Genomic DNA, 16,266 nt, shown 5'->3' on the forward strand with positions numbered 1-16,266 from the left:
CACAACTGCTGTTGTTAAGGCTAGTAATGATCCTGTAACGCCTAAACGTAGCAGGTTTGGTCGATGCTTTTCGGTGATGGAGATATCTATAGATCCAGGGAAGTCCCTCAAGGACCTAGATTCTAACAAGTTGAAGGCTGAGATCAAGAGATGGGCTAAGGCTGTTGTGGCTTATGCCCGCCAAGTTAGTGGTCGTTTTGGGAGCTCAACGAGAAAGGATGATTCCATTGAAAACTCTCGCGACTCATCACAGAACTCTTGCTAGGACAATATTGTTTTTGTACATTCTTAATCCCAACTTTGTTATTTCTGGTCAGGTAAATTTAAAGATAACGTAAAATTCCCGTTGCAATTTGATTAGTACAAGCATGATGTGAGCTTCTTACAGATTGTGCAAATTCATAACATAAGCAATGCAGCAACTGTTCAAATTTCCAGAGTGTAAAGATAAAGCTCTTCACCAGGTTAACATGTCACCTGTGAAGATTTCTCTCCCTCTTTATACTTTAAAAACAAAATTATCACTGGTATTTCTTCCCAAAATAACTCCAGTAAATCATTCGAGCATAGCAGTCCTGCAAGAAAAGAGAAAATCAATGCTAACATTTAACTATCTGTAGTTAACAGAATATCTGAACTGTTGTTCTTATTCAGCAAAAGGGAAAGAAAATCTGGTAGTCTAGAGTAAATCATACACAAAGGAAACAAACCCCACGATACAAGATTCATCTGTACTGATTCCTGGTGACTATCAAAATTTCAAAAACTCATCCCCATTTGTCCCTGGTTTACTTCTCTATCAACATAATCACAAGGTCCTATGATGCCCCATTAACCTTCCTTGTCCAGAAATGCTTTTCAAAAGCTGTTTAGAATACATGCCCTGTGCCTGCGCTGCATTCTTCACTCGGTTGGCTCTTACCCAAGCAGGTTCCTATTGAGGAAAGAAATTGCGTAATGCTTATGATACCCTTTAAATGCAAAATTAAAATCCTCCATGGAAGAGGAAATGAAGGTTAGGAGGATTGGCGTGAGATTTGATCACCTCAGGAAGAAAGCGAGACAATCCAAATTTAATCAGCAAGAGGATGTGCTCCAGCATGAGAATTGCAGCCAGCCCAGGCTCTATTTTCCATTTGCCCTCCTTGTCATATAAGCATACTAGTAGTGCAGAGTTGGTGCAGATTGACATCACTATTAGAAACTGACGTTCAAAAGAATACCCCACATATTAATAACAACAATATAGTAACAAATGCACCACTAGTGAAGATCACATCAAATTTCAACTGGTGAAATTGATCACAAAAATATTGATGATTAAGAAAGCATTAGTTCTTCAGTAAGACTAAGGAATTAACTTAACTCTGAATAGAGCTAACTACTGTGCCTGGATGTGGATAATTAATAGGTTACCAATTATAGCAAAAATTATAAAGAACAATTCTTCCCTTGTTGCCCCTAGGAAAGTAGAGGTTAAAATTTCAGGAGGACCATTTATTTCTAAAAAATGAGGATTCTGTGAGAATATATATGTGTGTTTGTGTGTGACTACAGACAAGAAAGCATAAAAGTGATATACAGCCGATGTTCAAATTCTCTTCATTATAAAAGCTTGGTAACACACCAACTGCACTTGTAAGATCATGTATTGTTACAGCAATATCAAATTGAGTGGATAACACAAAATCAAGAGCCTACAGTACCTGAAATATGTTTAGCCAAGCTCCAATGGTGGCAGCAGCACGAGGAACTGGCCTTTTCAACATGGTGAGCAACCTCAATGCATCTGTTTTAAGCTGTGTGAAGCTGTTCTGCATATAAATACTCAACTTTAACTTATAACAGGAAGATACAAACAGCATTCACAGCTAAGAGAAAGTACACAAACAACATACCACGGCAGCAAAGGCAAATGCAAGGGGAAAAGCACAAGCAAACATCATGACCATTCCAAACTGCAAAGTTAACTGAAGGAAATCTGCACAGTTTCTTTTCCTGGTCAGCAGAAGAATTGTTTCAAACTGATACAAAGCTTTCTTTGACATTACAGTTCATAAGTTTTCAACTAGATTTGAAATCTATAAAATTTCTCACCATTTCAAGGATGGGTTGGTTACAAGGATCTACATCAACAAATCAAATTAGAAGAGAGCCTTAAATCAACCAAACCACATCCTATATTAGGGTCTCCCATACCCACCTTTTGTTGTCCTTTCAGAAAAGGGCTTACAAATTCTGGGGGACAAAATGAGGAGTTGTAGATATTACAGGCTAATTTATCCGCATATCATTTGGTATTGCAAGTGTATAGCATATTACCATCAAAAAGACCATCTTCTAGTTCTTCACCAATACTTGCAGAATATGAAGGTTTTAGGTACTCTTTCTCCACCTTGGTGTTGAACTGGATCTTCACATTTGAGGTTTGTTTCTTCTCTTTTTTCTTATTTCTTGAAATAGAGAATTACAATTACTTCAAGTTTAATTCAAATGTAAATTTAAAGAACTAGTCAGCATTGAGGGATCAAAAACTTCATGAGGAAAAAATATGCTTACCTAACAGCCCTATATTTTTTATAGCTGTATTTGAGATAAGGTAATGAATTCTCCAACACATTCTCCAAGATCTGGATAACATTTTTCACTTCAAGAGCACATTGATCTAGATAATCATCAGCAATCATAATACATTAAAGAGAATCAATCACAAATTTATACCTGGTACACAATCAGACGCTGAATTAAAACCTGGCGAAGAGTCTTGAAGTTGCGATGTAGAAGGGCATGATAGAAAACTCCTATATACGACTGCATAAAGTAAAGGCCAAATACCTGCAACATAAAGTTAATTGTTGATAAAAGCTCCATCCAAGTGAGAAAGAAAGCAAAATGCATTTACAAATTTACACTCATTACTTTGTAGACCAAGCTGTCAGCCTGATATTCTGTGTTTTCATTATTTTCATATTGTATGAGTTTCATTGATATCTTGCCCCCAATCTTCGTAAAATACTGAATGAGAATAAGATAAGCAGCTGTCAGCCCAAACCTGAAAGAAATACAGAAGTGTCAATGTATCAAGCAATTTCATGCCATAAATCCAAGCTCAGAAGACATTGAAGTAATGCAGTATTAAATAACTTCCAATTAGGAAGACCATTAATAAAAATTAGAGTAGTTAAATATCCACATAAAAAATCAGAAAGGCTAGTCTTAGTTTCATGGACGATTCGAGAACAGTTATAAACGTTTTCGTCTTCTACAGTACTCTGAATCAAGAAATGAAGTTGAAAATCAAGTGGAAGGCAAATCTGATGCATTTTAATCCCTAGCTATAAAGAAGTGATGGAAAAATAAACTATTTACATCATCCAGTTCCAGTTTTATTAGAATGAAAAAGTATAGTAGTTTCTTTTGACCTATCAAGAAACAAAATGCAATTTTAAAGGGCAAAAACAGAGGAAGAGAAAAAGGAGGGCACATTTTGTTGCACGTTGTATCAGCACTCAATAAATGGCAAGTTCAGACCAGATCCCAGTAATCAGCTTTCCATCAAGTGAATTCAAACATGTAGAAGTTTGTGGTACCAAGAAGAAGTGACTGCACTGAAAAAATAATGAAATTTCCAACACTCGCAAAGTCGCAATAGTTGCAGTGTAGATGGGTTAACTCAACATACCCATTCCCCAACAGAGACTCTCGAAGGAAATGAAGCGAAAGGTGTAAACAAAAGCAATTATAGAACTAAACTCAAAACTGGTAAAGGAATCTTATACAAAAGAAAAAGCATCAAGGGGATGGATAGGATTGACATATTGGGACAGACAGGCAAGAGGAAAGTACACTAATAAATATTCACATGCATGCAGGCATGCATTTATACAAGCATATTTTCTCAGCTTAAGACAATGAAAGTCAACCATGGAGTAATAGCATTGACAAATCACGAAGTAATAGCAATGACATAGTTAAGGCCGAATGCACTTCCTGAAAGGAGAAGCTACAAATTGCAAATCATGAACATAAAACAAATTTCAGAAATATTCAAACACCACAAATTCAGAATCTTACTTCATCACATCCGAATCCATAACCTCATAAAGATGAGCATAGGCCAACTCAAATGGTAACTGAAGGCAGATAATACTCAAAATAATGATAGCATTATTTCTAAACCGCATGAGATGCCCAAACCATTCATGTCTTTGATACGCTTCTCTCTCTTTTACTTTATCAATCCCCAAATTTTTTACAAGTTCTAGAGGTGACTGTAAGGAACTCCATTCCATACCCAAAAATTTACATCCTTGGCCAGCAGTGGCTGAATAATGTATCTGCCATCTGCACCGCAAAAGACCAGTAGTGGATATAAACTAATAAAGGATTTACTAAAACTAAAGAAAATGTAATTACATTAAAAAAAAAACTACATGAAAAATAAGGAGAACATAAAATAAAACAAGAAGAAGAAGAAGAAAAATTTCACAGTAAATGAAGTTACCTGGCTAAAAGGGCAGAGTTTTTACGTTTCCAAAACTGGAAAAACAATGCTGCCCACAATATTATGCTTATGAAGAATACTGGGAGAACTAGAAACTGCATCGATCTGAAAACGAAAAAGAAATTCTCCCAGCAGATGAGTAATTCATATACACTGTTGACCAGATGCACCAGTACCAGTCATATAGAACATTAACAGCCATGAAACATAGATAATGAGGCTTACCCAAAGTCAACAAACTGGACTATAAGCCCATACGCAGCTGGAAAGAGCATCCAATGTGTATACATGCGAAGGAAAGCAAAATAGATGGCAATCTACAAAGCATAAATTCCTGAATCATAATCCATAACTAATAACAATGGACATATTTATCTAGCCTCTTTTACCTTCATCCCAAAATAGGAATACATGACATCAATGGGCTGGTTTGTGAAGTTCCGCCAGTTGAGCACCCAGCTTCTCAGAAGCTCCTTCCTCTTAATTTCAACTATGAACAAATATTCACCCAAGTTTAGAATTTACATCAGAACTACTCACAATTTTGTAATAAGTTCAATTATCATACCATGCAGAGGAAAGACTTGTTTAACAATGCCCGCAGACTCCAATCTCCGCAGCAAAGATTCCCCAACTTCCCAGATATATTCTTTGTCTTCCCATTTTAACATAGCATCTACCTTGCTCTTGTTTACCTTCAAATTTCAGTTTGAATAACAGTTTAATAGAATTTGAACCCATGACTCCACTTCCAAGTGTGAAACAGGGCATCTATTTGAGGAAACAAATTTTATTTTTTAATTTATTGATAAATTGGGCCCTTGTGTGTGCGTGAGTAAAAGAGAAAGAGTACCAATAAAGAATTAATGAATTAATATAAAAGATCTTACAATGCCATATAATAAATGATGGTAGCACTCAAAACGTTCACACCAGCTAAACAATGAACCATCTGGTTGTCTCACAAATGCTTTAACTTCCTCCCATTCAAACTGTAGATCCATTCCTGAAATCAAAGTTAAGCATAGGCCTAATTCTCCCGAGTGCACATACTTTGCTATAAAAGTTATGGAAATATTAGTAGTAATTAATATCAAGGACAAAAATCAATATATAAACATCCTAATTCATCTAAAAAGAGAGCAAGAAGATGGGAAAAAGAGAAGCTACCAATTTAGGAACATTATAATGATTACCACTTACCAATATAAGTAAGCTTCTTCATTTGCAACTCAGCTGCAGCCTTCCCCAAGGTCTGCAGAGGTGCTGCCAACTGAAGGAAAACAGATTTAGTGACTGAATTTAAGCATGGCAATAATGCAACTACTCAGGGTTTGCCAAAGAAATAATTGATAAATATGAATATGATCATCATCCTACATTACATGTAATATGCAGCAAAACACAAAGAAGATATCCAATACATAAATGACGTATTTGCTTTAATCTGCCACAAAGCAAATGAAAAAGGAAAAGTATAAATAGCTAGGTATGAAGTATCATGAATTAAGAATTTTGTTGGTTCAACTCTACCAGTAGATTTCAGTATAGTCTCACGTTATATATGTAAATAAGAGTCAGCAAGACTTTAAAATGTAAGAGTTTGTGATTTTGTATAGACACCCTTCGGCATAACTCAACTAAACGTTGCCCTGATTGAACCCTCCAGCTTGCAAAACTTTGATTCAAAGCATTTTCATACGTACTGCTTAATTTACCCCCAAAAAATCATTGGAAAACAGGCATATGAGGGGCAAACCTGGTTTAATAGTAGTGAAAGGCAAGGCATATTTCCACATTTTCCACGTCGTGGATGGAAAATTAACGAATTTGGATAGAAATAATTTTAATAGAAATTCAGAATTAAAAAGTTTAGTGCCACTTCCAAGTGGCAATAGCTGGAAGGTAATCCACAGTGTTACCTCTCAAAATCCCTTCTTACAGATAGAGGCAGTTTTCCCAGTGCACAAGTCCATGAAAAATGAATGCAAAACTATGGTTAGATTAAACTTTGAGAGTCCCCCACAGCAGCAGAAGGTTAAAGTTTCAACAGCAATTTATCGAAATCACAAAACAACCCAAGTAGCATAACTTGTCTGATATTGAAGCCTTGCCCACCCTTAACACTCAAATATTAATTAACCAACCACCCAAACTCCGGGAAAAAAAAACACCCAAACTAGGAAAGATAAAAGAAAGAGGGAGGCATGAATTATCCTCTCGTTACGGTTTATAAAAAAAAAAAAAGCCATGAGTAACAGAGATACAATTGGCATTAGAAAAATATAATTAAATGCAGTGCATATGGATATGGCAAATTTATGAAAACGCAATATTGTACGGAATAGTATGGAGGATTTTGAGAAAAATAAAGGACACCAGTGCAATATGATTAAAAAAAAAAAACACCTTGATGAACTCATCTGTTAGGCCAACAGCTCTGTCTATAATAAATCCCACATTCTTCAACTCCTTGATAAGAACCTCAATGCAGTCATATTTCTTATCTTCTTTCTTCACAATACTCCTTGGAACCACCACGCACATCTCAAAAGCAGTTTGTTTGTCTCCATGATCATTCATTTCCAATCTCACTCACCCCTTCAAGCCCAAAATTGACGAAAGAAATTACCCCAGAAAAGTTCGAAGGACAAAAAGAAGCTCTATCAACCAAATAGGCAATTCATGGCTGAATTAGCATACAGAGATGATGAATTCCCGTGTTTGCCATTAAATAAGGAAAGTATTAATATGCAAAAGAGATGACCTTTTAACTAAAAGCCAAAAGAGCTGCTATGTTCATAACCAACCAAACCTAATACCAGAAAATAGATCAGAGTTTCTCTTGAAATGGCTCAAAAAGAAAATGGGATTTTTTCCCCCCTCTTCCTTTTAGCTCAAAACACAAAGCCAGAGAGATCAATTCCATTAAAATGACAATGTGGGTTCGTGACAAGATAGCACATTGGTAGATGGATGGAGAGAGAGAAAGAGAGAGAGAGAGAGAGAGAGAGAGAGAAGGAGAACAGGTGTCTGAGAAATCGGGTAAAGGGGAGGAGCTTGTTGTAATGGAGAGGAAGGAGACAGAGAGAGAAAGAGAGACACGTGGATTGAAGAAGGTGATAGCGGTTTCTTTGGTTTTTGCTCATAGTTTTGCCGTTTTGGTAAAATATAATTGTAATCCATTAGGTGAGTCTTTCTATGCATCCTCGGTTTTTGTGAAAAAGAAGAAATTGGAAATATTTTATCCACAGTTGAATAATTATGAATGGTGGGTGATAGTGAAATCGTGCAGAAATTATTCTTTTGCGCCATGCATAAGCAAGTCTTCAGGCATCAATTTGTTCAAAGAAAAAAAGAAGTCCTCGGGCATCAAAAGCATATATATCTTTTTTTCAATTTGTTGTTGGATTTTGCATTTATTCCTTCAATCTTCACTGATGTAGAATAACTCTTACCACTCGTGAATTTCTGTAGCCTGCAGAACCCCAGTGGCGAATGGAGTTAACTTTTCAGAATCAATTTGATTGAATTCGGACAAAATATAAAATTTTGGTAGATCAAAAATAAAGCCGAGCAGATTGCGTTTCCCTTTCACCTTATCTAAACTCAACGTTCATTTCCATCGAAAATTCAACCATACAATAGAACTGTGGAAGATGCCATATCTTGGCAATTTTTATCCCAACTGAAATTGCTCTAGTCAAATTAATTCTCCATTGGCCTATCTAATCAATCATAATGAGCTCACTTCGAAATCTCTAGTCAAACTACTTTATGAAATAGTGAAGAATATAATCAAGCAAGATTTACCACTATTGAAATGGAAAGATTTGGCATGAGCAAAATTATTGAAATGAAAAGATCGATCATATCAAGCAGAATTCAGCAGATTAGCGCAAGAGACAGTGAAGGGCATGAGGCATCAATATCCATATTCATGGATCTCGCCAAGAAAAAATAGGGCATCCAATCCAACAAGAAAATTAATGGAGATCATAACATACAAGAAAAAATGGCATTTCACCATGAGACATCCCATTTAGCAAGGACCAAAATTGGTACATTGTACCAAACAAACGTGCAGCATAGTGGGAACTAACTACTGAATTGACCTACATGACAGGCATGGATGCACAGAGAAGTATCCACACAGATTAGCCTGTTGAGATCCATTAATGGACGTTATTTGCAGCATAAAATGCCCTTAGATTTGATGGCACCATTAGAGTTGGTTCTTAAAAGAACGGGATAATGTCAACAGGGCATATTTAAACGAACAGAATCACATTTGAAATCATCACTTGAGAGTTCTGAGAAGAATTGGATAACCAAGCTACACTACGACCTATTGGCATCCACGAGAATAAAGGATGCCATTTAGGTAAAAATAACAAGCACAGCAAGGACCATACTAATACAGTCCAAAAATAACAACACACAAGGGACGTGCTGCATAGCAAAAAATAATAATAATAAAATACAAGACGCATACACAAACGAATCAGATGGACATCTACAACCAAGTACCATAATTCAACATACACTAGATGCATTGCGTTAAAAAGGCATAAGATCTCATACTATGCTGCGTCCTCTTGCCCTAAAGTTCATAATTTAAGCAACACATAAAAGGCATTTCAATCCATATTCAACAGGTGGAGTCTAGAACATAGCTTTAATTTCAATTCCAAATTTATACAATAAGTTTCCAGCACCAAACATAATCTAGAGCACCATATGAGTAGATACATAACATTATCTTATGCTGGCATAAGACCAGATCCCACTATCACATAGTTTACCCCCTGGCCTTTAGCTCTGCAAGACGCCTTGACAAATCATCTTCATCAACCTTCTCTTGTGACTTGGTTGCCACTGCATGCGCAGCAGGCTGTGGGAGCCCAACAGAGACCTCCAATCCGTAGTCATCAGCTACTTGCTGCATCAAGCTGTTGACCTCACCTTCAGGCGTGGATAATGAGGTGGATCCAGCCATTGCATTCTCCATGAACTCAGCCTGGACCTCCATGTTTACAAACTGCTTCTCGAATTGATCCATAGTTTCTGACATCTTCTGCAAATTACCTGCAGCCAACAATGTTTGAAACAAGTATTATTACATCATATTATCGCAACTTCAAGCATAAAAAATTGCCTGCCAAATAACAGCACAACACACCCAGCAAAAATACCCACGAGGATATCTACAAAAATAAACCAACTGATATTTCCAGCGACAGATGCCAGAAGTAAAATGAGCTTTATAAGTTAAGTTTGGGATTTACATTACACATTCTTCACATATCATTAATAAATAGACCCATGAAAAGGAACACACCACCAGAAAGGAAGTAAAACCAAACATCTGAAACATATAAAGCCTTATTATACAAATTTCCCTACGCACAAGTCAAAAATTATACGATCGAGCTCAAGCTTGGTTTTCCAGAATTAACATTCATCGTCCCCAAAAGATCAACATCGGTAAACAACAAATAAATCAATAAAAACACATAACATTCCCAAAGTCAACAACCCTAAATCGACAATTACAAATAAAAAATTACCAGTAGCGAGAGAAGACTCGAGCGATTTAACAATGTTAGCCATGGACTTGTTAATGGTGGTCATCTTAGCCTGTGTATCGAGCCTAGCAACGACAGCATCAAGCCTAGACGAAAGCCTGAGGTAGTTCATCTGCTCCGTCCTCTTTCGGATGGCATTCTCAGCGTAGATCCGAGCCCCATCCATGTTCCCCTTCTCGATCGCCTTCTTGACCTTCAATTTCTCCGCCTTCTCTTCCTTCTCGCACTTCCGCGCCTGCCTTTGTAGCGATTTTGACGTGAACTTGAGGTCCATGATCTGATTCAACAGTTTCTCTGTGTTACCCATGACTGGAAATCAACAAAAATTTCAAATCCTAGGGTTTTCAGCCTTGCGAGAATTGGAGAAGATCACAAATTTTAGGATTCGTGTATTTAAATTCGATCGTTGAGTGGCCCGTTCGGATTATGTTTCGATGAAAAGAAGAAAGGATGCAATGTGGAAATTACTAAATTATCCTCTAGGAAATTGCGTGTTTGCGCGTGCGCATGACCGTGTGTGTAACCAATGGGAGGAGAACATCAGAAGAATATAAGAAACCTGGTGGAAACTGCCCCTTCGTTTTTATTTTGTTACTTTTCTTCAAAATTAGAATACTGTGTTGGAAAAAAAAAATCTAATTTTGCTGTTAATTCTTAGAGTTTAGCATTATTAGTATTATATTTCTATATTTAAAAAAATAACTACTTAATTTTATATTATTATTGGTAACTTTTTTATTACTTTCTATGTAATTAATGATAACAGTATTAAAATTTAATAGATGAATATTTTAATTTGATTTTCAAAATTATATAGATTATTTATTATATTTTTTAAAATAAAAAAATTAATTAACTAGTTTCATTATACTATACAAATTAAACAGTAATTTTTTCTTAAAAATAAAATAATAATCTTTTTGTTTCCTCTCTTCTTGATTGCTACCTACTCTGAGCTTTTTATTTCTTCTTGCTTCTGCTACTCTCACCAATGCTTCAATCCATGCAAACTCATCCATAATGCCAACAATGAACCCCTGATTTCCAGCCTCCGAGCCGCCAACAACGTCATGTCTCTTCTGCGGTTCTCAATCTCACCTTCGCTTGAGTGGCTATCATCTATCTTTTTCTTTTGTAGATCATATGCATGTCGCTTGATGATGATGTGAGATCCGATGGGTCCCAAAACTAGGACACTTGGATGCTGATTTTGTTCCTGAATTGGTTTAAAGTGTAATAAATGCATGAAATAAAAGAGGGTTAATGAATTAGGTGTGGACTTTGGAGATATTAAAGTTTATTAAGAAGACAAAGATTGTGAATTTAGTGAGTTAGGATCCCAATTCGGACTAGGATAGAGATTGATAACCGTCGGGTTTCACATTCATTTGAGCTGAATCAGGGCCCACAAAAGCAGATTAGACCTTGAGTTCGGAACGCCTTTAGGTAGGCCTGCCCAGTGGCTTCCAACCCAAGATCTAGTATGAAAGATAGGCCGGGTCGTCTATGAGGTTAAGCCTAGTAAGGAAGAGGTCGACCCAAGAAGGAGACAGGGGGAGAAATGAGCAAGTCTCGTCTTTTCGCAGCCCTATTCGCATGTGCACTGGGGAAAATTAAATGGTCGCCTGACATAGATATGGCAACTGATGGTACGGGCCCGCCTGACAGAGACAGATATCGCTGTAGCAGGGAGGCTGTTAGGCGCCACTGGCAAGCAAGAAAAAAAGAAATAAAAGGAAAGGAGTACCCCTAAAAGAAAAAAAAAAAAAAAAAAAAGCTTACACATACATAAAAGTCCTATCCTCTGGATCTCAGAACATCAATTGGCGCCGTCTGTGGGAACGAATGAGATCTTTCCGTCGCCGGAGTTCCACTCTCACTACACCCACTGAGATCCACAATGGCTAACCACAACGAAAACCACACTACCCACTCCCCAAATGACCTGAACTCTGCTCAAGAAGGGCAGCAGTTCTCTTTCTCTAGCCCTATAAATCAACCACCGATATTGTTCAATCCCTCGCCAAGCTCGACAGGGAATGCACCTGTAGCCGCCATGTCTAACCAAGACCTTCAAACCTTCGCCCTTCAGCTATAAAACACTGTCCAATGGCTAGGGCAAATAATACAACAGAGGGGTCTCAATATCCCATCAAACGTGTCACCCATAGTCGAAGGGATTCAAACCAATGAACCCCAACCAACTTTCAACCAATCAATCCCTCAGCAAAATAGTAGGGAGACATGAGAAAGAGATAGAAGAGCCGATAGGGAAGGAGAACCGATGGCCAGAGCCTCACGCATGGAACATTCAGCACCTGAAGAGGTACTTTCCCTGAAATATAGATAATGTAAATACGAACACTTATACTCTGAAACAATGTGAGTGAAATAGACAAATGCAACTCGAATCAGACCATGTCGTTTTTATCATTGCTTACTTTATTTTTCCTTAAAAGAAAACAGAACAGGCATTAAAAAGGTAAAGAGAAGACCTCAGTGAGGTAGGTGACCGGGCTCACAAAATGACCCCAGCACCATAATATCGGCTGGGATGACGAAGCGACAGTTAGGCCAAAGAGTCTGAATCTTATTCAAGACCTCAGTGAGATAGGTGATTGGGTTCACAAAATAACCCCGATACCACGAAAACCGGCTGGGATGACAAAGCGACAGTAAGGCCAAAGAGCTTGAATCCTGTTCAAGACCTCAGTGAGGTAGGTGACCGGGCTCACAAAATGACCCCGGCACCACGAAACCGGCTGGGATGACAAAGCGATAGCAAGGCCAAAGAGCCTGAATCCTGTTCAAGACCTCAGTGAGGTAGGTGACCGGGCTCACAAAATGACCCCGGCACCACGAAACCGACTAGGATGATGAAGCGACAGTAAGGCCAAAGAGCCTGAATCCTGTTCAAGATCTCAGTGAGGTAGGTGACCGGGCTCACAAAATGACCCCGACACCACGAAAACTGGCTGGGATGATGAAGCGACAGTAAGGCCAAAGAGCCTGAATTCTGTTCAAGACCTTAGTGAGGTAGATGACCGGGCTCACAAAATGACTCCGGCACCACAAAACCGGCTGGGATTGTAATACCCGGCTAGAATCCGACACCGGAATTCCTGTCGTCCGGTGGAATCCGGGGTGTTGGACTTCTATAGAAGGGTAGGATATATGTTTTCCTACAGTTTTATGATGTGTTTTAAGGTTTTTAGTTGACTTGGTTTGAGTTGGTTTGAGGTTGGAAGAGAAAAGGCTATGGAGACTTTTGCCAGGTTCGGCCGCCGAAAGTGCCAAATGTTCGGCTTTCGAAGTTCAGATTCGGCCCCCGAATGTTGCATGGTTTTGCATGCGATTCGGCAGCCGAAGCTGAGTTGCTCAGCCAACTAATGAGCATTCCTGAGTCAGCATTGTGGACAGGTGTTGGCTCCACACCCTGTCCAGAAGCTTGGCCACGTCTCCTATATTGTACAGCTCCTGCAAGTAAGTTTTGAGAGTTTGAAGCAAAAAGCTTAGGTTTGAGTGTGTTTGAGTGTTTATGAGTGTGAAGAGAAGTTGATCCCTTTTCTTTGTTCCGATCGTTCATCTTCGTGGTTACAGGAGGTAAGTGAAGATCTTGAACATGTTTTACTGTTGTACAGAAGTTTTATGAAGGTTTGGGTAGAGATGCATGCTTAGGTGACAAAGGGTGTTTTTTATGGTTTAGCTTGTAAGCATGATTATGTGTTATGTTTGATGTGTTTGTTGGGGGTTTTAGGTAGTTTTGGACCCCTTTGTACATATACATGAGTATATGTGTGTTGAGGAGTTGAAGTGTGCATGGTTTGAGAGCTTGAAGGGATGGAGGAGCTTGTTTGCCTTCGGGGCTGAGTTCAGGATGAACTCAGGTTCGGCAGCCGAAGGTTCATTCGGCCGCCGAACCTCTTGCATGGTGGCTTAGGCTGCCACAGCTTGCCCCCGCAAGTTTTGCATGTTCGGCTCTGTTTGGGGGATTCGGCCGCCGAAGGTGCTGCCGAAGGTTAGAGACTTTCGTCTCTGGATTGCCTTTTGGCCCCCGAAACTTGCCCCCGAAAGGGTTCGGCCGCCGAAGTTTGAGATTCGGCCGCCGAAGGTGCTTGAGTTTCATCCCTGGAAAGGACTTTCGGCCGCCGAACCTGCCGCCGAAAGTGTTCTGTCCAGCTTTCTTTTGCATGCCTTGCATGGATGTTAGAGTGAGTTTCAAGGGATTCTTGGGGAGTTTACTAGAGTTATTCATACGCTTGTTTGGTCCCTCATTTGAGTCCATCTGTATAGGTACAGATCAGAGGAACCAGAGAGAGCAGCAGTGAGTACTGCTCCAGAGTTTCAGAGCCTGCAGAGTCAGTCAGTCCAGATAGCCGAAGGTGAGTGGAACGAAACTTAATTCTTTTACTTGCACAATGGATGGACTATTTTAGCATATCTCATGCATCATGATTATGCCATAGGTTGAGTGCATTAGTAACCACGAATATGTTGCATTGCATTGTTATTTGTTGATGTGAGTAAATGCTGAATGATCCCATAGTCACAGACAGGAAGTCCAGGAGCCTTTGACTACGCCCTGGCAGGTAAAGCAAAGTCCAGGAGCCTTTGACTACGCCCTGGCAGGTATAGCAAAGACCAGGAGCCTTTGACTACGCCCTGACAATGGTAAGTACAGATGTGTTAGATACACATATACATATATGACAGGAAGACCAGGTGCTCGATTCTACGCCCTGGCACAGAGCTACTGGGACTATGTGGTGACAGGTTTACTCTTGATGTGGCTTGTCTGTGTTATGACGCATTCCATGAGATCATGTTTTACTGAGATCATGTTTTACTGAGATGTTTTACTGTTCTACTCACTGGGCTATAGAGCTCATCCCACTCCCTTAACCCCAGTTTTGCAGGTTTAGTGTACAGTGTACAGGGACAATCCAGCAGAGTATAGGAAGAGTAAAGAGAGCTGTAATAGCGTAGAGTGGACATGTAATAAGAAAGAGATGTAATAGTTGTGTATAAAGTTCGTAATGTGCTTGACTTAGTGATGTATGTTGTGTACATGATTTGTATATGTATATGTTTTACTGTATGTAAAAAACCAGGCTTAACAGGTATGAGATAACCCATCTAGAGCAAGCTCTAGTCAGGGGTACAGAGTACAGAGTACAGAGATAGTGCATGCACAGGTTAAGCCTTGGTTCAGAAAAGAGTTTTTATTTTCACAGAAAATGTATGATCATGTATGAGTTGTACAGGTACACAGAGAGTATAGCAGGCTTGCTACGGGTTCTGGCGGCCTTAAGCCGACCTGAATCCTAGCGCCGGTGACGGTCCATTTTGGGGTCGTTACAGATTGGTATCAGAGCCCTAGGTTCACATGATCGGACCTATAGAGACAGTGTCGGGCTCATAACAGGTAGCAGTGGTCAAGCACAATAGGAAATCATGTCCACTAGGATAGGGTCTTGAGTCCTATCTGTTTCATGCCATGAGTTATGCATGTGCCTTATTGCTATGTGCTGTTTATGTGCTAAAGTGCTATGTTATATGTTGTGTTTCCATGATGTGGCTTGTCTGTGTTATGACGCATTCCATGAGATCATGTTTTACTGAGATGTTTTACTGTTCTACTCACTGGGCTATAGAGCTCATCCCACTCTCTTAACCCCAGTTTTGCAGGTTTAGTGTACAGTGTACAGGGACAGTCCAGCAGAGTACAGGAAGAGTAAAGAGAGCTGTAATAGCGTAGAGTGGACATGTAATAAGAAAGAGATGTAATAGTTGTGTATAAAGTTCGTAATGTGCTTGACTTAGTGATGTATGTTGTGTACATGATTTGTATATGTATATGTTTTACTGTATGTAAAAAACCAGGCTTAACAGGTATGAGATAACCCATCTAGAGCAAACTCTAGTCAGGGGTACAGAGTACAGAGTACAGAGATAGTGCATGCACAGGTTAAGCCTTGGTTCAGAAAAGAGTTTTTATTTTCACAGAAAATGTATGATCATGTATGAGTTGTACAGGTACACAGAGAGTATAGCAGGCTTGCTACGGGTTCTGGCGGCCTTAAGCCGACCTGAATCCTAGCGCCGGTGACGGTCCATTTTGGGGTCGTTACAGGGATGACGAAGCGACAGTAAGGCCAAAGAGCCTGAATCCTA

General features: G+C 39.1%; 2 protein-coding genes across 9 annotated transcripts; both read right to left on the reverse strand.

The window, feature by feature from the left end:
- Nucleotides 1-320: 320 nt before the first annotated feature.
- Nucleotides 321-7,793, reverse strand: LOC110625807 (anoctamin-like protein At1g73020). Of its 8 annotated transcripts, none has more exons than XR_006352541.1 (17): nucleotides 6,914-7,779; nucleotides 5,708-5,777; nucleotides 5,395-5,561; nucleotides 5,073-5,199; nucleotides 4,894-4,994; nucleotides 4,730-4,821; nucleotides 4,505-4,609; nucleotides 4,075-4,344; nucleotides 2,920-3,052; nucleotides 2,722-2,835; nucleotides 2,560-2,630; nucleotides 2,323-2,453; nucleotides 1,899-1,981; nucleotides 1,707-1,814; nucleotides 1,046-1,204; nucleotides 711-934; nucleotides 321-575 (listed from the first exon to the last, which is right to left on the reverse strand). XR_006352541.1 is itself a non-coding variant. In XM_043961807.1 (16 exons), the coding sequence occupies exons 1-16, from the start codon at nucleotides 7,085-7,087 to the stop codon at nucleotides 809-811; spliced, it is 2,031 nt and encodes a 676-aa protein (XP_043817742.1). In that variant the 5' UTR covers nucleotides 7,088-7,778; the 3' UTR covers nucleotides 577-808. The 8 variants fall into 8 exon arrangements, 2 of the variants coding, with proteins under 2 accessions (XP_043817742.1, XP_021627152.1); XR_006352542.1 differs by having other exon boundaries at nucleotides 696-934; nucleotides 6,914-7,778; XM_043961807.1 differs by lacking the exon at nucleotides 321-575 and having other exon boundaries at nucleotides 577-934; nucleotides 6,914-7,778.
- Nucleotides 7,794-9,163: 1,370 nt separating this feature from the next.
- On the reverse strand, nucleotides 9,164-10,522 carry LOC110625434 (ESCRT-related protein CHMP1B). The gene is made up of 2 exons (XM_021771024.2): nucleotides 10,075-10,522; nucleotides 9,164-9,592 (listed from the first exon to the last, which is right to left on the reverse strand). Exons 1-2 carry the CDS (start codon nucleotides 10,397-10,399, stop codon nucleotides 9,306-9,308), a joined length of 612 nt encoding a protein of 203 aa, XP_021626716.1. The 5' UTR covers nucleotides 10,400-10,522; the 3' UTR covers nucleotides 9,164-9,305.
- Between the last annotated feature and the right edge of the window lie 5,744 nt (nucleotides 10,523-16,266).

Source organism: Manihot esculenta, chromosome 11, assembly GCF_001659605.2.
Source record: "Manihot esculenta cultivar AM560-2 chromosome 11, M.esculenta_v8, whole genome shotgun sequence".
Lineage (NCBI taxonomy): Eukaryota > Viridiplantae > Streptophyta > Magnoliopsida > Malpighiales > Euphorbiaceae > Manihot > Manihot esculenta.